This window comes from Exophiala aquamarina, assembly GCF_000709125.1.
Source record: "Exophiala aquamarina CBS 119918 chromosome Unknown aczIA-supercont1.24, whole genome shotgun sequence".
In the NCBI taxonomy this organism is placed as follows: Eukaryota; Fungi; Ascomycota; class Eurotiomycetes; order Chaetothyriales; family Herpotrichiellaceae; genus Exophiala; species Exophiala aquamarina.
Genome location: NW_013550564.1, coordinates 54,255 through 73,972, shown reverse-complemented (window position 1 = coordinate 73,972; position 19,718 = coordinate 54,255). Strand labels below are relative to the sequence as shown.

The 19,718-nt window shown below is 50.9% G+C and overlaps 8 protein-coding genes across 8 annotated transcripts; 2 read left to right on the top strand and 6 right to left on the bottom strand.

The window, feature by feature from the left end:
- Positions 1 to 170: 170 nt before the first annotated feature.
- Positions 171 to 1,013, bottom strand: A1O9_12520 (uncharacterized protein; the record flags this gene model as incomplete). The annotated part of the gene is made up of 2 exons (XM_013398507.1): positions 171 to 907; positions 956 to 1,013. 2 exons carry the CDS (start codon positions 1,011 to 1,013, stop codon positions 171 to 173), a joined length of 795 nt encoding a protein of 264 aa, XP_013253961.1.
- A 1,002-nt stretch (positions 1,014 to 2,015) lies between these two features.
- On the bottom strand, positions 2,016 to 2,597 carry A1O9_12519 (uncharacterized protein; the record flags this gene model as incomplete). Its single annotated transcript, XM_013398506.1, has 1 exon — positions 2,016 to 2,597. The coding sequence occupies one exon, from the start codon at positions 2,595 to 2,597 to the stop codon at positions 2,016 to 2,018; it is 582 nt and encodes a 193-aa protein (XP_013253960.1).
- A 112-nt stretch (positions 2,598 to 2,709) lies between these two features.
- Positions 2,710 to 3,078, bottom strand: A1O9_12518 (uncharacterized protein; the record flags this gene model as incomplete). The annotated part of the gene is made up of 1 exon (XM_013398505.1): positions 2,710 to 3,078. The coding sequence occupies one exon, from the start codon at positions 3,076 to 3,078 to the stop codon at positions 2,710 to 2,712; it is 369 nt and encodes a 122-aa protein (XP_013253959.1).
- Positions 3,079 to 4,166: 1,088 nt separating this feature from the next.
- A1O9_12517 (uncharacterized protein) lies at positions 4,167 to 4,988 on the top strand (the record flags this gene model as incomplete). The annotated part of the gene is made up of 1 exon (XM_013398504.1): positions 4,167 to 4,988. One exon carries the CDS (start codon positions 4,167 to 4,169, stop codon positions 4,986 to 4,988), a length of 822 nt encoding a protein of 273 aa, XP_013253958.1.
- Positions 4,989 to 6,140: 1,152 nt separating this feature from the next.
- Positions 6,141 to 8,531, bottom strand: A1O9_12516 (mannosyl-oligosaccharide alpha-1,2-mannosidase; the record flags this gene model as incomplete). The annotated part of the gene is made up of 1 exon (XM_013398503.1): positions 6,141 to 8,531. One exon carries the CDS (start codon positions 8,529 to 8,531, stop codon positions 6,141 to 6,143), a length of 2,391 nt encoding a protein of 796 aa, XP_013253957.1.
- A 1,550-nt stretch (positions 8,532 to 10,081) lies between these two features.
- A1O9_12515 (uncharacterized protein) lies at positions 10,082 to 11,957 on the bottom strand (the record flags this gene model as incomplete). The annotated part of the gene is made up of 5 exons (XM_013398502.1): positions 10,082 to 10,846; positions 10,939 to 11,073; positions 11,144 to 11,601; positions 11,666 to 11,828; positions 11,898 to 11,957. The coding sequence occupies 5 exons, from the start codon at positions 11,955 to 11,957 to the stop codon at positions 10,082 to 10,084; spliced, it is 1,581 nt and encodes a 526-aa protein (XP_013253956.1).
- Positions 11,958 to 13,312: 1,355 nt separating this feature from the next.
- Positions 13,313 to 13,903, bottom strand: A1O9_12514 (uncharacterized protein; the record flags this gene model as incomplete). The annotated part of the gene is made up of 1 exon (XM_013398501.1): positions 13,313 to 13,903. The coding sequence occupies exon 1, from the start codon at positions 13,715 to 13,717 to the stop codon at positions 13,313 to 13,315; it is 405 nt and encodes a 134-aa protein (XP_013253955.1). The 5' UTR covers positions 13,718 to 13,903.
- A 1,802-nt stretch (positions 13,904 to 15,705) lies between these two features.
- On the top strand, positions 15,706 to 17,009 carry A1O9_12513 (uncharacterized protein; the record flags this gene model as incomplete). Its single annotated transcript, XM_013398500.1, has 2 exons — positions 15,706 to 16,405; positions 16,465 to 17,009. 2 exons carry the CDS (start codon positions 15,706 to 15,708, stop codon positions 17,007 to 17,009), a joined length of 1,245 nt encoding a protein of 414 aa, XP_013253954.1.
- Positions 17,010 to 19,718: the final 2,709 nt, after the last annotated feature.

The window sequence follows — 19,718 nt, the reverse complement described above, 5'->3', positions numbered from 1 at the left end:
TCATCGATATTCTGCCACTTATGCTTGGCCAGTTTTCTGTCCTGCACCAATCTGTAGTCTTAGAAAGAGTGAAGCTGAGTAGGGCCATCAATCGAGATCCCATGTTCCTACGCCCGTGATCTCTGAACAGTCCATATCATTTCTACCACCCCGGGGACTTCGTCACTCCTTTACCAAGCCATTTCACTCCCATCATAACTCAAGAACTTCCCGCCGGATTTCTCCCTGGTCGCCTCATCAACAACTTTCAACACTGCCGTCGCGCTCTCCTCTGGACTCAAAGGCACAATATCTCGACTGGCGCCCCACTGGTCTGCGGCATGCCATCCCATGCGCGTTCGCACCCAGCCTGGGTGAACGGCTACGGCGGTGAAGTCCTGCGCCGCCAACTCTAAGTGCAGACGAGTGATGAGATAATTGGCGGCTGCTTTGCTTGATCCGTATGCTAGACATCCTGGTACTGGCTCCGGAGTACCCAAGGACCCAACGGATGAAGAGATGAGGATGAACTTCGGTCCATTGACAGTTGGACTTCTAGTGGTGGTATCCAAGCCCAAGAGCCCTTTCAAACCCTGAACGAGCTTCAAGGGTCCTCCGAAATTGACGTTCATATGCTTCTGAACTTCATCCCAGCCGGTGCTCAGGGCGGGCTTCATCCCATCTACCATGCCGGCGGAGGCAAGTACGACATGAACACGCTCGATACCATGCTCTGTGCGGAGGTCTTCCGCCAGCCTTGAAACGTCCTGCTCAGTGTCCTTCGCATCGTAGTGGTGGGTGTAGATGGCGGAGGTAGGGTGAATGCTAGAAGCCGAGAAGTCGGCAACTGCAGAGGCGGCACGATGGAGAGCAATTACCGTGGTGGCGGGACGAGAGAGCAGAGGAGGTAAAAATGCGGCGCCGAGCCCTGGTGTGATGAGCGGCGTTACGAAGGTTACGGTTTATAATTGCTTACCATTCGAGGCGCCAGTGACGAGCCAAACAGTATTTCCTTCTCGAGGTGCGTTAGCCATATTGGAATGTTTGTTGGGTATTGGATGTGAGTAATTTTGGAAGAAAACAATCCACCGTTGCACACTGTCTGGAAAGACCTTCAAAGAATCTGGATGTACAGGGAGAAAACATCTAGGAAGGAAGAAGCTAGAATAATATTTCGTCCATTTATATATGCAACATCATCCAATGCTACCTAAAGGTTCTTCTCGGATAATACCGCCAAGTTGATCGCTGATTTAGCCCCGCTCATTGACCGAATAGCACCAGTTTCCAACACTTTGAACAGGTCGCTGGGACGGCTCCCAGCGCTCTAAGAGCAAGTCGAGAATGCTTTAACATCTAAGGATGGGGTAGAAACCCTGTGACGTCTTGGGATATTACCTCAACCGTCCTGGATACAGAATATCGCGATTTTCCCATCTTTCCTGGGTCGCCCTATCTTGTTCTCGATCTGAATACTCCTTTGCGGAAATGCTAGGTTGTGCCCCACCTCGCAATCGCTCATCTGGGAATTTCGCGGCTGCCTCTCCGCCAATCATGGCGAGCCATCTCACGTGACTTAATCGGGTCCTCGGAGTGGTCGGTATCGTACGAGCATCTCCAGTAAGGACAAATGGGCTGGATGGTACGACGGTCAAGTGGTAAGTTGAACCTACCGTCTCGTCGCTAATTGTTAATTACAATTCGTCTGCAAATAGAACACGCACTCAATTTCACCAGCTTAGCAGTGAGCAAGAGAACATCTTGAATACAATCATACTCTCTGCGAAAACAAAAGGGAAGAATGGCGTTGTCATCGACTTCATCCGCGGAGTGATTTTGAGATAATGGATTCTACGCCGATAGGAGTCATGTATAACCAACCTCCAAGCTTCTGATACACATCGATATCAACTTCCGACGCCCGTTTGATCGCTTTCTTTCCAGAGCCATGGCCAGACATAAAATCTTGAGTAGTGTTCAGATTCTGTTCCTCTCAACCCCGATCAGACATATCGTTCTTTTTCGGTCCAATAACGTCACCAGACAACTACATTAGATTCCCCTTTCCCAACAGCTGGCCATGTTGCGTCAAGAGCATCCAACCAGATTGATTCTGCACACCCAAATACTAAGTGCCCTTCGTCAGGAAGAAATAAAAACGTCTCGCTAGCTATTCCTTTGGCGCTGATGTCATTCGGGACAGTCTTTACAATCCCTTGAAGCTTTGAAAGCTCTCCGGCCCTCCGCTGATGTCTCCTTTTGTGTGACACATGCACCCAGAGCGCGGTTTTCCCGTCCGTTTCGGGTTCCTCGGCGGTTCCTCGAATTCCCTCATTGCCATTGAATCCTTGGATAAGCAGATGGCTCGGTTGAGGGTACTTGGGATCGGTAACTGCGAAGCTTGGTTCACGGTATCTGTCTGGAAGCTTCTGGCGCACGAAATCCACGGCCCGATCCACAGCAGCTTGAGGGCGGATCCGATAGACGAGGAGAACTTGTTGGATCTTTGCTGGGGTGAACTCACCTGCGGGGACGGTGTTGGCAAACAAATCGACCAACTTTGGGATTTTGCTGGTATCAAACCTGGCAGGTTTTTTGAGACTGTGCGGGGTGTACATTTTGGTGAAGAGTTCTTGAACTGCTGTTTGGTCGCATAATTGAACTGCACGTACATATTCATCCGGCCTGGACGGATTAATGCTGGGTCCAAGAGTTCAGGGTGGTTTGTCGTCATGATGAGGGTGTGTCCTGGCGGTGCAGCGGCGCCATCGATGGCATTGAGACCAGAGAGCGTGACTCCATTTGAGGCAGCTGGTTTTCGGGTTTCCCAGCGACCTTCTCATCGACCTTCGCATCGACCTCATCATTGGGCTTTTTGGCTTGGCGCTTAGCGACAATGGCCTGTTCCTTACAGACGACGGCGTTTTGAACAGGCTGCTGAGTTTCCCGGCCTAGACCGGCACAGTCTATGTCATCGAGAAGAACCAAATCACCAGCCCGGAGGGATTGGAACAAGCTCAACATGCGAGCATCTATCATACCACTATCTGGAAGCGAAGCGATATGGACGGATAATTTGAACTGCCCTACGACAGCCATTGCAAAGGACGTCTTGCCACAGCCGGGTTTGCCATAGAGTAGATATCCTCGTCTATGTTGTATTCCCCGCGACTCGTACTATGCCGCCGACTCGGGCGCGAGATAGGCTGAAATATCACGAGTAAGGCATTCCATCAACTCCGAATCTAGACACGCGCTTTGAGGTGTCCTCCGAGCTGCTTGAGACCGCAGTGTCCAGACAGCGTCATCACGATAGTAGCTATTGTTAGGTACGAGAGTCAATCTCCTCCTTCTCCTGCTCCATCTCTTGAATGTCTGAGATAAGCTGTTGAATTCTCTTTGGTGACCATCCAAGACACCAAAGCTTTATGCCAGTGGCCCCCTTGGTGTACATGCACCACCCGCCTTTGTACTGAAAGATTTGAATATTGCCTTCGATTTGGAAGATTACCTCGCTCCTTTTTGCACATTTGACACGGGGTATGTCATTCAAAGTAGAAAACCGGGAGTAGGAATAGGCAGTGAGTGCCCTCCGCGCTCCGATCATTGCCTTTGTAGCTATCCACATCTTGATGCTAAGACAAAGATAATCATTATCGTGTAACTATAGATTGTGCGCATTGGAAAGATACTGTGGACAATGTTTCCGAGGCTCATCAACCACCTCAAGGGTGCGGATGGATTTTAGTAGAGACCTGGGGGTCGGTGCAGCCTGCCAAGGGTTTGGCAAGTTTGAACTTGAATTTCATTTCTTGCCCTCTCTCTTAGACTGGTCCCTGGACGAGGCTGAGCCGAAGCTGAGCTGCTTTTCCCACTGTGACGGGTGCACATAAAGCGGTAGTGGGAGGGTCCTACAATGGGGGTAGCAGTCGGTCATTTGAACCAAGTCGCATTGATAGATCTGGTCCACCGTACTACCACGTGACCATCGAAGGTCCGACTTTCCGCCAATCACTGCTTCCCCGCAGTCTGGCTGATATTTGGGCCCTCCACAAAACTTCTTTGCGCCGTGAACTTCGCTACAACATATGACATGGCATTCATAGCCACAACAGACCAACTCTAGGAAATTTGTGGCTCGGGCGAATATAGCCCTTTTCTCACGAAAGGCCTACCCAAAACTAGCGATGTCGCGCCCCGAAGACGTCTTACCGCCAGACCTGTACTACAACGACAATGAGTCCGCCAAATATACCACGTCCTCCCGTATACAAGCCATCCAGGCTTCTATGACCAACCGGGCCCTTGAAATTCTCGACCTCGAACAGTCCTCTTTCATCCTCGACATAGGCTGCGGCTCTGGGCTCTCAGGTGAGATCCTGTCGGAGGACGGGCACATCTGGGTTGGGATGGACATTGCGCCGAGCATGCTGGACATCGCGCTGCAAAGAGAAGACGTTGAGGGAGATCTGTTCCTAGCAGATATGGGCCAAGGAATCCCGTTTCGAGCGGGTGCATTCGACGCGGCCATCAGCATCAGCGCCATTCAATGGCTGTGCAACGCCGAGACAAGTGGAGTGAGTCCCGAGGGCCGATTGAGAAGATTTTTCGACGGACTCTACGCGGCTTTGAAACGAGGCGGGAGAGCGGTGTGCCAGTTCTACCCGAAAAACGAACAACAACGCACAATGATCAGTTCCGCCGCCGTGCGGGCAGGTTTTGGCGCTGGTATCCTCGAGGACGACGGTGGGACCAAGAACGTCAAGACATACCTCGTCCTCAGCGTCGGTGGAGGCGATATCACAGGAACGGTGTCCAAGATGGATGGCGTCGACATTGAAGACGGCAGGAAATTCCGAGAGGCCATGCATAAGAAGGGGAAGAGGAGTGAGGATATCAAGGGTAGTAAGGCGTGGGTCCATAAGAAAAAGGACAAGATGCGGAGTAAGGGAAAGATCGTCAAGACTGATTCAAAATATACTGGAAGAAGGAGAGGGCCGAAGTTCTGAGTGCAAAGAAAGCCAATTTTCAGACTATACCAGCACAGAGATTGGGGGTGTCAGCAACTGCTTGAGACCGAGTTGCCCAATGCCTCTAATCAACTCTTAATATGGGACTGGTTCCAGTCCACCATCTCGGGCGGTTCGAGCAGGAGATTCTTTCCAAAAACCATGCAAAATCCCATCTAGCATCAACCACGAGAGCTGCTCAGCCATGGCTTTCTGGATCATACGGCAGGAACAGAAATGTTGAGCTCCGTCAACTCCACATGCCCCAGACAGAAAAGTTTTCCCAATTTCAAAAGAAGCTTGAGACCAGACCAAAACAAAAGCGGCGGGCCACGGGGACCCCGCAAACCTTACTCCTGGTCACCGCACAAAGGCAAGAAAGCACATCAATCCGCACGTCTTGCCATGAATGATAACATGAAACATAACGAGGAATGATAGACCAAGGTCACAAAAATAAACCGGAGGATATGGATCAACCATCCAAACGACAAGACCGGGAAAAGAAGCGGATGGACTAGATTCGAAGGATCTGCCTGTGATGAGGCTGCTTTTCTTTTGCCCATATGCAACTTTAGGAGCCATGCACAGACTACATGAGATCCAGAATAACAATAAATAATGAATCCAGGCTCGAAAGGAAGGGGGTTTGATTTCCCATTCCCGCCTTTCCATATCTTGTCCCACTCTCTCTCCCTTGGTCGTCACCAATCCACCAGCTCTTACACGTTCGATAGGTTATCCACAGGCAAGACGCGCCATTATGCAGGTCACCTGAATGGAATCCCCCATCCCACATGCTAGCCTAGATACGACGGAGCGGAGCATATCTACCCGGGCGAAAATGAGGCTCTTCACAAACGCAAAAAGAACAGGACAAACGGACGAAGTAAAGGAAAAACTCCCTACTGCCGGGTAATCCTGAAAACGAACACCAATTGGCGGTCAATAGTAGCCTAGGAGTATATATACACCTCGCGAGTATCCATCCCTACATCGCTTTCTTCCCTTGAAATTCATCTATGCCGCAGACCACCCCAATTTTGTATACCAAGTAATTTGATGCAATGCAATGAAAGTTTGAGAGAAGCACTCAATGAGAAACTCGCCACGGGATTCAAGTGAGCTCATTATTCCTCTCTTGTTCTGCGCTCAATGATCCTTCGAACCACGGCGACCAACGAGCTCTTCATCATCGTCAGCGTTGGCTTCCTCCTCCTCCTCTTTCTCCAGTCTATCTTGAGGTTTGGAGCGGCCCCCGCGACTGTTTTGCAGCGGCAGAGTACCCTCTGTGTCACCGCCAAAGTCACTTGGGTCGTCCTTCCTTTTGCCTACCTCTAGAATGGAGTGCTCAGTTGATGGTTTCCCATGGCCGCTTTCTTCAATGTGGCCGTGCTCGATTGTATCGTCGTGTTCGTGATCATGTTCAGACTTCGCTTCAATCGGTTTCCCATCCTCGCCGAAACGCACGCCGTCTCCAACGCGCCGGCCCGGGAATTGTACAAAGTCGCCATTTGATTTCTCCCCATTCCCATCATGATCAGCAGCCTTGGGCGAAACAGCACCCTTTTTGCTTCTCTCCCAACCAGTCTTGAATACTTTACTTCCCTTGATATCAAATACCGGCAGGGGATGAGCTTCCGTGTTGAAAACGACGCGGTCCAGGGGGAAGAAATCGTCGCCGGAGAAGAGTAAGTAGAAGTACTTCAGGGTTTCGGCCATCCAGAAACTCTCCATATTGTCTCTTCGCTTTCGCTCTTTCACTGGGTTGTCCATGACGGTGTCGAGAGAGCTATACGCATAGACCTTGCCTTCAACTTCATCCACCACCTTGGTGTGCTCGCGGAAGGCCTCGAACATCTCCCATCCCCATTCTCGATACTTTGGATCCTTCGTGATCCGCCACATGTAGAACAATGATTCGACGGTTTCAGGCCTCTGTAGATTGTGGACGTCCATATCGTGGATGTCGTAGTCGGCTCTCCAATCCGCGTCCATGTCATCTGACAGATTTGATGATACAGGTGGCGTCCAATTGGGATCCAGATGCCCTTGCCATTGACGAGGCGGGTTGTCAATGTGGAAGTAGGCGATCTCGGGCGCGAGCCCAGTCGGTGTGACTTTGTACATACCCCAACATGTTTTCATTAGCTCCTCCGCAAGCGCGAGATCCTCATCATGTTTCTTGGTCCAACCACTGCCAAGATTCCTTCTTGCTTGCTCGACCGTCTGTCCACCAGTGACTGCAAGTGCAATTGTCCCAGGCATGAAACATACCAGGTGGTCCATTTTGGGCGTCAATACATGGCCTAATCCACTGGGCCTTTCAGCGAGAATCGTTAGTGACGCTTTGCTGGAGTAAGTGATCAGATGTTTCTTGACTCCTTCCAAGGCCTCATCCCACATGTCCCGATATATAGTCTCAACACCACCTGTCTGTAGATATTGTTTGATCAGATATTCGTAGTAGCTGTCTCCTCGAGACCCAAGACGAATGTTCTCTCCACGAAATTCGCCAGTAGCTGGGTAGATGAAAATAGGAAGCAAGCCATCTTCCATTTGTTGCGAGTCGATTGCGTTGATCACAAGTTCCGCTCTCTCCCAATAGACAGGTTCTCCTGTTACCTTGGAGAGGTATTTCATTTCAAGTTGCAAAGTTGCAGCCTCCGCTGTTGATGATGCGCCGCCATCCAGATGGTTGATCAGTCCTTGAGATGTGTTAAGATTAATAGATGAATACGGTATCCCTGAAGGAGAGTCGTAAGCTCCAAGCAAGCGATCGGCCAGGTCGGTTGCCTTTTCAATGTACAGGTCTTCTCCTGGCTGATTAAAGTCATCGTCTCGTTGAGGTGCAAGATTCGGGAAGCTGGTGGATAGATAATAGGCAGACAGCAAACCCCCAAGCATTCGAATGGTCGTTTCAAAGGTATTCACATCATGGTCTGCATTATAGCTGAGTGACGTTGAGATCCACTCCCTCGCTGTTGCAACCTGTGAAGTCAAGTTCATCATAATGGCCGTGTCTAGAGCATCAACAATAATCCATCCCATGCCACCTTCTACCATATTTTTCCCTTTCCGTGTGAGGGGGTGGTACTCGTCCAGTCCCCATGCATATTTCTCGTACCCTTCCCATGTTGTTATAAACACTTCCTTGACGGCCTCCCTCTGGGCAGACCAGTCATTATGGCCAAAGAACGTATGCTGGTGCTCAGCGGGGTCATAATGCGGCTTGGAGCCTCCCAGAGGCAAGAGACCAGTCCACCAAAGGACAAAGATCACCAGCAGGCCTATGAGACCCTGAATCCGTTTCCGCTGCAGTAGACCGCGCCGCCGACTGGCAGGGAAATGCGGTTTGTCCTTGTACATTGGGAGCTGACCCCCTCCCTCCTCGCTGAAGATATCGTTGATTTTCGAGGTGACCGCGTCCGCGACTCCTCCTCTCGCAGGTCCATTACTTTGTTTTGAACGCCAGTAGGAGTCTTCTTGTGATCTTTGTGAACTCGAGAACGACGGCACATTCTGGGGGACTTGGAAGGACATCGAAAGTCGTGGTGAGGTGAGCGGACCAGCCGAGGGAGATGGTGAAGCCCTGGGGCACAGACACCTAAAGGGGAGAGCACACGACTTGTGCTTGTGCTTGCGCTTGTGCTTGTGTCCCGAGGGTGTGTCGTGCACAATGCCGCTGATGAATTATGCCAAAGAAGGACACAAGTGGCTACATTATAATGAAGAAGAGAAGGTAGAAGATATTATATTTTACAAGGACATCGTAGCTCAGCTTCTGAGTCCTTGAACTGCGCGTTGCCAACAACTCGGCGGGCCACCTTGGTCGCAGTTGAACAGGGGTACCACGTGACCATCGTGAAATCCTTCGCCTCGAACCCCGTCTGAATTGATATCAGTTCACTGTTCGCCTTGGTCATAATTGAAATCCAATCTCATATACCTACTAATTATCAGGTACTGGGGTCCCCTTGGAGTGATATGACATATAATAAGTATAATGTAAGTTCCAAATCTTTGTGTTTAGCAGCACTCACGTGACCTTAGCCTTCAACCACCCTTTTGCAGAGCCACGTACGGAGAAAACCGTCAAGGTACTGAGTATAGAGGCAATGCTGGATGGGGCTCATCAAGTAATGTCTGATCGAGTCGCGTTCTCGACGCACGCTGTACCCTTGAGCTGATTCATGGCGAAACCTTTTGTCTCTGAGGCTGAAACTGAACAATCTCACAGCACTCAGGGAGGAACAGGTACCGAGTAGATGGATCTAGTATATTTGTAAAAGAACGTTATCTTTGCAACTCACCGCAATCTGCCTACTGCGTTAAGTTCATTGCGCGAATTCATAGCGCAGCGAGGCTGTGATATCAGGGGCGCATAGCGCCCAGTGTGGGGTAACTGCCTGGAGGGGATCGCGAGCAGATAGATATAGAGCAGAGGCCAGCTACACTAGCAAAAAGGTGTGAGTCCGCACTATTTCTCATATGTCGGTATATCTATATGTCAAAATAGATCGAGGAACCAGTGAAAAGGTCTTCTATAGTTACCTATAGAGTTATAGTAGTTAGTAGGGCACGCGATGAATACATCTCGGGTCAGTCTACGCCTCGGAGTAAACATGTTAGGCAATAGGTCCGTAAGCCCTTGAGGATCGCTCAAAAAGACTAGAATCTCGTACGAAGTACGAGGAATTCTCGGACCTATTAGTTATATGCTTGCTAGGAAGCCGCCCAGGGTATTCCTAATAGAACATTTCTTCCGTCCTCGTGTTCTAGACATGATGCATGTAACGGCCTTGGCCATTTCAGAAGGTTCAGCTCCTACGCTACTCGGAACAACGATGCAATTTACAACCCGCAATATCAATGAAACGATGACACTGTGGCCAGGGTTAAGTAGCTTGTACGGAGTATCTATGGTAGGTGTTCAAACAGATCGATGAACTATTTCATATCTGTAGTTGTTATTTTGTCACAAAAACACCATCGCAAATCGTAAGTCCTAACAGAACCAACAATCGGCATCCCTCTTATCCTCTTCTCTCCGTTCTTCAGGCGCACTCGTCATGGCGGCCTAATCTATCTAATTATCTAAACACGCCCCGTTCCCAATTCTCCTTCAAAAACAACGCCCGCTGCAACCCCAACGAAACCCCGATATACTCGATCATCTCCAGTGCCTTCGCCTTCTGTTCCGGCCTCGCAAAAGGGCACCTTAATAATATCCCTGTCGGCCACAGCAGCGCGAACCCGCTTGTCCCGATTCCGGACACCGGTAGGTTCCACTTCGCATCACCTCGTCCCAAACAGTAGGGCAAGCTTGCGACGATGTCATCGAGAAGCGTGGCGATTTTGGATTTGGATCTTTCGAACGCTTCTTCTGTTTCAACAGAACCGTAGCTTGCTTCGCGCAGGAACCGGCAACATTTGACGATTGACATCAGCAGCATGATCCGCGCGCATCGCACCATGTTCCAGTCGTTGGCGACGCCGAGTGCCGTGTAGACGTCGAATGGGCCGGGCCAGCCGGAGAGTGGTTGCATTGCTGGTTGGTAGGCGTAGCCTGGCTCCGCCAGGGTATCCGGCCAGGTGTGTGCTTGCGAGTCGAGCTGCTCACCATGGAGGATGGAGCTGTACAGAAGCTTCATCGCGGGTGTCGCTGTTCCGGCACCAGGGTGGGCTTGCTCAGCTTGCACGGCGGCCTCCACTAGAGTGTCGATCTGGTTATTGTACTGTGCTACCATAAGGTTTATCTGTATGGCGACCGTGCTGGGGTCGGATTTGTCGAGACCTTCTAGGATCTGGATCGTTCGCGGCTTGGGTGCGGTTCGACTTCGGAGGTGCTTGACAACCTAGCAGTGGTCGATCCGGCTTCAGCGGAAAGGCGCACAAAAGTCTGCCAAACAAACACGAGCCCAGGACCTCGAGGCGGGGTGTTACTTACGATCTGTGTTGCCACTGAAAGATCCAACGCGTATTCCTGTGACTCATGATTTGTACTGCGGGATCGAAGATCTAGCAGTGCCTCATACCCGGCAATATGCGACCCATGGGCTTCCATTGTATCGCCGCTGATATACTGGATAGGCCACGCATTCTCAGCTACTCAGCGACGTGAACCTGGCTGGCAGAGGACTGCCATCACTTACCTCAAAGAGTGTCAGAATAAACAGCGAGCACAATGTGGTATCCTTGGTGACCTCTTGAGGGTCCTCAATGGCTTTCTGCACGGCGACCAATGCCTTGACATGTGTTCGACGAGCTTGATGTATCGCTTCAAGATCCGTCAATTTCCGCACCGCGTTTGCATCGGTTGCTGCACTGACGGCCAGGTGGAGGGGGGAACCTGGATTCGAGTTCGCATACAAGCTGGGCAAGAATGTGAGCAAGCCTTGCTTGGGATCCTGTACGGAAGAGGTCGAGTATAAATTGATGAAGAGAGGCAGCGCCAGGTGCGCCCAGGGGAGCAGTAACGGTTGGATGATCGGAGTTTGGAAATCGAAGTCCCCGTTGGAGGTCTCCCATGCCCTCTGTGAGCCGTTGGAGAATGAGTCGTCCTGGAAGCCAAAATCAGCGCCTGGTATGGCTAAAGCTCCTCCATTGTTTTCTGTCCCAAGTTAGAATCCGAGTACTTGTATTTATTCAAAGGCCGTGCCGCCTACGGCGCTTACTGAATTGGCGATCAGGACTTGATCGAGAGCTTGCATTGGAGGAGGAGTCATCTGATCTAAGCACCTTGACGAACCGAAACGATAGTTCGCTGTCCGCTCTGTATCCCGGGCAGATCTTCCCAACCCGGGTGCACCGATTGCACTGCGGTTTTGCCTCATCACACTGCGATCGTCAGTAAATAGATTCCGATATCATAAATTCCCACACCTCCTGGAAAGTGACTCCACTCACCTTGACTTTCTTCCGCCGGCACGCGAAACAGCCACGACTGGGATGGCCTGGGTAGACCATGTTCCGACTTCCTGGCAGTTCTCTCGTAAAGTCGTAGTCAGATCAGGCTGAATGGCGTCTCCACGCGTGCCTTCCTAGGCTACCATTTGATCCCTCCACAAAGCTATAATACGGTTAGCACTATGGAAGCTGTGAGTACCCCCAGGCAAGCTCGCGCTCACAGCTTAGCCGGTGGCACAGTTCAATTCTTCAAGAGTTGCGCGCAACTAGTCGATATCGCTGATTGTCAGATAGTGATGTTATCGTGTTCTCTCACAAGTGTGTTTTGCTGCGTTCCCTACTCTCGTTGGAGTTCGATGTATGTAGCTGGAAATGAGTTTTGATAACGGTTTTAGTCATCCCGTGCCACGAGCCTTGACCACGAGGCTAGGTCATCCGACGTTGGCTGTCCCGTCTAGCCTAAAAATCGCACAATTAGCCTAGGGTCCAAATCTCTCGACGTCAAGGACAAGGTTCCAGCTACTATCTCACCAGAGTTGAAAAACTAGTACGGTGTTTCCTGCAATGCGTATTCACTTGTCCTCGTGTCGCTGCATCAGTGTTATGTAGTCAAATAAGGTTAGACTGCTCAGTCACGGCGCAAGTGCCGATGAAATTCCGTTAAACATACCCCGTAGAACTTGGAGTCTTGAGGCCTCCATGATCGATAGATACAACACTCCAAGGTTTATCTATATTACAGATTCCACATTAACTTGGAGCGCAAATCATCAGCATGAGATGCTAGACCAAGTAGCTAGTTTAGTGTATTTTAGACCTGTTACAACATACGGTATTGTTATTTGGTAAGTCACCATTACTAGCTGGTTTCTCGAAAGGGTAAGTTGGCTGGTTTGCATTGTCCATTTGGTTTAGAATACATCGACTGGCTGAGTGCTAGCAATGCCTCAATTGAAGGGGTGCCCTGACTCTTAGAGGCTTCATTTTCTGCTCCTGGTCGCTAGCTCAGGAGACACCACTTGCCCAGATCTCCTAGAGAGACTTCTCATCCACCCAGCCTTTGGTCAATTCCTAAAACGCCGAGCCGGTAATCGTACAATTTCCAACCATAACGATCTTTACATTGATTTTGTGCTTATCTCCCCACCCAAAGGAAAAGCTCCCTGGAGTATGCAAATCCCTGGCATAGCGATATTCTCAACAACTCCAGTATGGCCTCCGGCCGTCCTTCGTCAATCTTCGTCTAATCGTGTCGTTCGCGTAATCGAATATGGGTATCATTTCGCATAAACTGTATGCCTCGGTGGTGAACTGTAAACAGGAAGAAAAATCGATGGCTCCGTCATTTCACCGAAAAGAAAAAACTCCCAGAGCCGCAAAAAGACTTTGTACAGGCGCGACCATGCTTAAGTGCCTCATGGTTGATCGATTCTCCGACAAACATCAGGGCAGTTATCCCCCCACTCCTCAGGATAAGGCCCGATGGCCTTCTGCATGTGCGACTTGTAAGCCGTCTCACTAAAAATACTCTTGTAGCCCTTGACTGTGCACTGTGGACAGCTATGGGCCCCAAAACAGTCTTCGTGGAGGAAATTGAAAATGTCGAGCCAATTCGTGTCACTTTTGTCGTATTCCATCTCCAACGCGATTCTGTCGCCCCAGTAGTTCGGGTCTTTTGGCATGAAGACGAAGCACGCCCGGCACAAGCGCAGTGATCGTGGGATCCATGACTTTCGCTCCAGTAGTCTGAAGAGCCCGTCTTTATCTCGGTACCCTCGCCACGGTGCCATGACGCCTTTCACGCGCGCGACCTGTCCCATCCTCTTGCACGTCAGCGCTAGGCAAACTTGGAAGTGTGGGATCTTGACGTGGTGAAAAATCTCCGTGAGGAGCTCGTATGGGAGAGTGAGAATTGGACAGTCGTTCGATGGGGAGGTAGTTGTGTCGGTGTCTGATGTTGGTCGTGTAGGGATGTTGATGTTGAGAATAGAGTCTGGGATGAAGAATGGCTCATAGGGATTTGCGCGTGAGGGTTTGATGTCTGGTTTTCGTTCGTGTTCTGAGGGAAGATTCGATGGCGGCATTGCCTCGAGGATATCAGTTGTTTTTGACGGAGGTACGTGAATTCCGACCATTCCAAGGGGTTTGTGAGCATCCATCGACCGCTGCTCGATCGATCGCTGCATGGTGTGTAGACTAGCGCCAACAGGACTTTCAGTGCACGCCTCCGTACGCAGGCAAGGGTTTCATCGTAACGGTAGGCATATCAACCGAAGAACTTGTATCTGATTTGCTGCTTGCCCGTGTGATCCGAGGACGAGTTATCGCTTGTGTGGATCTGGTGAGAGATGCAGCTTATGTATTCGGACATGGGGAAGTTTGTGTGGGGGACTTCATGAGGACCTAAACAATAAGCATCTGCCCCTCCGTAAGGGAGACAAGGCGTGAGGGGTTCGCAGGGAGAAACATGACAAATACGCCAAGACCGAGGTCAGTTTGCACATCGGGAGAAAAGCCTTAGTGCACGTGGGCACCTGTACGAGTACGGAATATTAATTCTGTATAGCAGGTGTGCCGAGAGTCGTAATACTGGTCACGTGTGACATGTGTTTCACGCATCAAGAAGCCAGCGAACGGGGCTCCTTCGTTGAATCTGTTCAGATGCAATGGCCTGCCTGCGAGGAGATCCGTAATAGACTGCACCAGATCGCAAAATTATCTGTATACGTGCTGATCAAGCTCATCATTTCATCCGCAAAGTACTGCTTCACCTCGGAATGGACTAATTCCGTCATGTGAATACTTTATTCCCGTACACGCGAAGGCAGTTGAGGATACTCTTGTACGGGGAATATCGAGATTACGAAGAGGTAAAGAGCACGTGAAACCAGAGTCATCGTGAGTCTGACGGTTTTCATAGGTTCCTGATTGCCGTCCAAGACATCAGTAGTAGTTGCTTATCTCGCCTGTCCATTTAAGAAATCACTCGGGCTGACCTGCACATTCGCCTTTTTGATTACACCCTGGGACACCGCGGGTTAAGGCCGTTGGTAGCGATGCGACGAGAGTGTGCATAAGGCTACCACTAGCCACCACAATATGTCATCTTGGGGGCAAGTCGGAGATATGGCGGCTCGTGCACGGCCGCGTGAGTAACCAAATTGTGAGGAACCATTGCCTAATTTTCCAAACTCCTGCTGTTTTAACCTGCACTTTACCAATGGTCTTGCCATCTAGAACACCCAGGACGCGCCGTTTGAGGTGATTTCTGGATGGGTGGTATACTGAAATGCTAGATCGCTTAGTACAGGTTTCATCTGTCATCGCTGGCTTCGTTTCTTTTACCAGCAACGCTTTTGGGCTGAACGAGCGATCTCCGGCGATGTAATGAAGCCTTCATTCAAACCTCCGCCATTCATGCACGCTTGCCGAAACGATGGACGGATCTAGTGACTAAGGAAGTCTGGCGGCAGTACTTCCCTGCGTTGGCCATTAATCCTGATGTGATTGTTCTTAGGTCATCGCGGTTTGATGTCTGCCCCAGTTGAGGATATGTCATCTGTCCCCAGCGGACGGGCTGGGAACTAATTAGGAGAAGGATGGTTGCGATCATCATGAGGCTGGACCTCATAAAGATGTGTGCAGTCTGGACTAACCGTTTTCTCGGTGGCTGAGGATACAAGGGGCGAGTTTTCCGCATGGAATATAAGGGACTGAGCAGATTCTCCGTCTCGCCGTTCTTTGTCCTTGCCCTCTCCATTTCATTTCGACAAGAGATACCGGCGGCGCGACAGACGAGCATATCCCCATGTTAGCCAATGACTCTAGGGAGTCTATCCTCCCACCCTACCCCGGGTCCTATACGGGTTACCTAGGCACTGATGGTCCTTCGAACTCACGGCCGCTTTCGGCGAAGGGTTTGGCACCCAACAAATACACTCACGTGCCACAAAAGTATCAGAAGAGATCGAGCTTCTTCTACCGTTATGCAGGCATTTGGCGAGCCTTACCCGCTGTATTAGCGGTGATCATTTGGTCAACACAAATGATATATTTTTTCTTCTGGTTCATCACCCGGCCAGCAAATGAGGATGGTTCATGGCACAGAATTGGCGCATCATACGCGGCATGGCCGTTTATATCATGTATTGGTGCAGAAAGACAGTTGTGCTTCAAACTTGCCAGTATCATTGTGGCATGTCTCCTTTGGACAACTTTTGGAATCGACTACTTCATAGGACGGAAAGCCCCCGTGGGAAAGTGGCTCCGATTGGGCAAAATGGTGTTTTCGAGCATATCCTCGGCCTTTCTCATCGCGCTGGCATTTTCAAGCGTGGACGGACAGCGCAAGAATCACCTTATCTTTACCAGCTTCCAGATTATCCTCATGGCATTCGCCAAGGTTTGCGACTGGTATCTTAACCGAACCATGAGAGAGTGGCTTCCAAATAACCGACATTTGCAAGTTTCGAAAGCATGGAAACGAGTTGCAGCATCCATTGCACCACGTAAGTGAAATCGTCCCAACACTCGAGAAGTTTAAGCTTCTGGCTAATCTGTGGAGCAGCTGCGGGTCTATTAGTTATGCTTGGAATCTATGGTTGTACCGCCAAGTTTGTCAATGATACGGTCGTCTTCACGAGCCAATGTTGGTCGCTAGTGAGCTTCGCAGCGACGGCCGAGTGGACACTGAGTACACTGTGGATGATATTCGTGGGCACAGTTGCATACGACAACTACCACCTTGAGAATACGGTCCAGATGTTGCTGATGACGCCTCGTCCACTCAAACGGGAAAAGAACAGACTTGGCTTTTGGGCAACGCGGTGGTTCAAGACGAACCAGGGCGGGCACGACCTCGAAAATTGGGGTGGGCGACCAGAGGCCAGACGGGTCATTAAGGCCAACACAGATTTGGATCAGGAAACACGAAGCATGTTTGAACGAGACTCGATCGTGGGAGGCATGGATGAGCCAAGAGTCGAAGAGTACAGCCCATTACAGCACCAAGGACGCACCGTGATACCATCCATTCCGAGCCGAGTCGGACGAGACTTGTCGAATCGTGGGTATCAGCAAGTAAGCAGTTCACCTTATGCGGAGGGTCCGTGAGTTTTGGTGGATGTCCACAGGAGCCACCCAAAGGAAAGGACTGTCGGCTGCCTGAGGCGAATATAATTCGCTACGTGGCCTCGATCATTCCGAGCGTCACAGTACAATCGGCTTGACCCGTTGTGGTCTTGTGATGTCTGTGATGATATGAATGAGCTTCCTTCCGATGCAACTAGAGGAACGCTTTCGGAGCCAGTGTCGAGGCAGCGTGATATCAATCTAACCCATGATAAGCCCATCTCGGAGGTCGGTTGCATAAAGCTACGCAATCGAGGCAATGGCTCTTCGTGATTGAATATATCAGACCACGAGCTTCTGGAATCAAGAGCCTGGTGCAACGAAGCACATGCACTCGGCCGGGCGATGCAAGAGCATGACGAGTCATGGAATTCCGTGTGACCCAATTTTGTTTCCTTTTCGCACTGGTGACGAGTTAGGAAGGCAGAGACAGGAATCTATGTTGAAGCACCCGACGTCGTGCTGATGTGCCAAGTGCGACCCAGACCGAAGGTGGGAGTCGTTTGTCTCAAGATCTTGAGGAATAGAAGAGTGCAGAAAGCAAACACGCATAAATCAGACTGGGGATTGCCACCCAGTTTCGTGGTCAGGTGGCAACAAAGAAGAAGACCAACGTTCAGGTACACGTATGTATGTATAAGAACGTTTCGTGGCAGTCAGCAGTAATGACAACAACAATAGTATGATGCAAGATGACGGCTTGTCCGCGGGATTGGGAAAGCTTGCCTTCTTTTGGTGACTGGGTCTTGGAACATGCTTGACATTTGATCTTCACACAGAAACGTTGTCGGAGGAACAGACTTTGTAGATAGATCGAATTCTAAAACCGCATCGAGATAAAAACAAGAATTACAAGCCGATCACAATCTGCAGGGTGCAAAGTGGGCAGAACCGCCAGAATGGCATTGGCATATGGGGAAGGAGCGCGATTGCCTCATAGCAGTGCCAAGCTCCACGGGTGCCAGCCCGGTCGAGTAGCAGACGCGGCTCAAGGGTTTACATACAAGGTTAGCAGCTCTGCGAGTAGATTGCCAGCCAATGCCGAAGTTTCGAGGGGTTACGCGTCGCGAGTTTGTTGGCCCCAAAAGACAGGTTAGGAAGCTAAGAGACTCGGGAGCCGCAGGGGCTGTCTCTGGCCAGCCTTGGCGTTTGAATTGTGCTTGTCACCCTTGTAATCGTACTCCGTGCGAGTACGGAGTGTACGAAGAAGGTGACTTCCCTGACATGGGACACGGCTCAGCCCAGGCTTCAACATCTGGGCAGTGTGTCGCGCAACTCGCTAAGAGAATCGAAGGGATGACCATCTGCCAAGGCTGTTTCATGCCAAATATGGCTCAGGTAGGAGTGACTATTGGTACCAGACTGGGGACGGAGAGCTACGCACACGTACGTACACCTCGCTCACCGCACCGAGTGATTCGTCTCAACGGACAGTGCATCCCGTGGCAAGCTAAGGGAGATAAGCACTTGACGACCTGCTGGCGAGGACGGCGTAGAGAAGGCAACACAGAGGAGGAATAAGGAGAAGAACAGAGAAAGCTACTCGTAGACAACGTTGCGAGAATGGGTAGGTCCACTACTATAATAACAAGAATAACATGCCACGTTTACAGATATCGGTAGGATAGCAGCAGCATGGCTGAGAATGGGGTACGAAGAGGCTACGTGGGCAATGGGCGTTCGGGCACTGATCGACACGTGCCGTGGGCCAATCTTTGCAAAGACGCGCTTTTTCTACTCAGCCGGTTGGGAGAGATTGAGGGAAAGAAATCAGCAGCATGGACAATGGGAAGTGGCTCCTTCTTGGGGAACTCGGAAGTGGACCCAGCCCGGGCCTTGAACGACCTTGAAGGGTCTTGGCTTCGGCGAATAACGACCCGTGGAGAGGCTTGGATGGGGGCGTGATTGGGTGCCACGCCGATGAAGGTGACTTGCGTACTCCAGGGCCCCTCGCAGGGACGCGCGGCGCTCATCGACTTGCTTCTCACAGTCGTGCACACTCATCGGTTTGCCCAGGCCGCCCTTTCATCTGGGGGAAGCGTCGTCGTAGGCGTGCTTGGGGCCTGGGGCCTGGTGAGGGTTAATGGTAGCCTGGCGGCGAGTGTGAGTGTGAGGGCGAGTGCGCGTGCGCGTGCGAGTTCTGCGGTGTCGGGTGTCGGTTCCTACCTGCTCTTGCGCTCGTACTGCTGTTGGGTGGTATCTACTGTAGGCCCTGGGGTGGTAGTAATTCGCAGTGGCTGTCGCGGTGGCACGGCACTCCGTAGGATTTTGGCTGCTGCTCTTTATTCCTGCCCTTACGCCTGCAAAGTGCTAACGCAATCCTCGCCCACACCCAGGCATACGTACTCCCTTTCCACATCCACATCCTCACTGTCGCCCTCTCTTCCAAGTCTTACTCCTTCTCTTCTGCCTTCACACATTCTTCTCTCCTTTAAACAATCACCAGCTCCCAATACCGTCGCACTTCTGCATGAACTGCATCCAACTTGCATCCTGCCAGATTCCCGCGGTTAGAATATAGATCGGAAGACTCCAAGGGCGATTTCTCCATCCTGAGGGTGGCGAGGCAACTCGACTCGGCTGTGCTCCGTGACTGCGCCCATCCAATACACCAGCCCACCAAATCCCCCCCCCCCCCCATTTGCTCCTTCCAACTTCAACAATCGCTCTCTACTCACTTCAATACCCTCA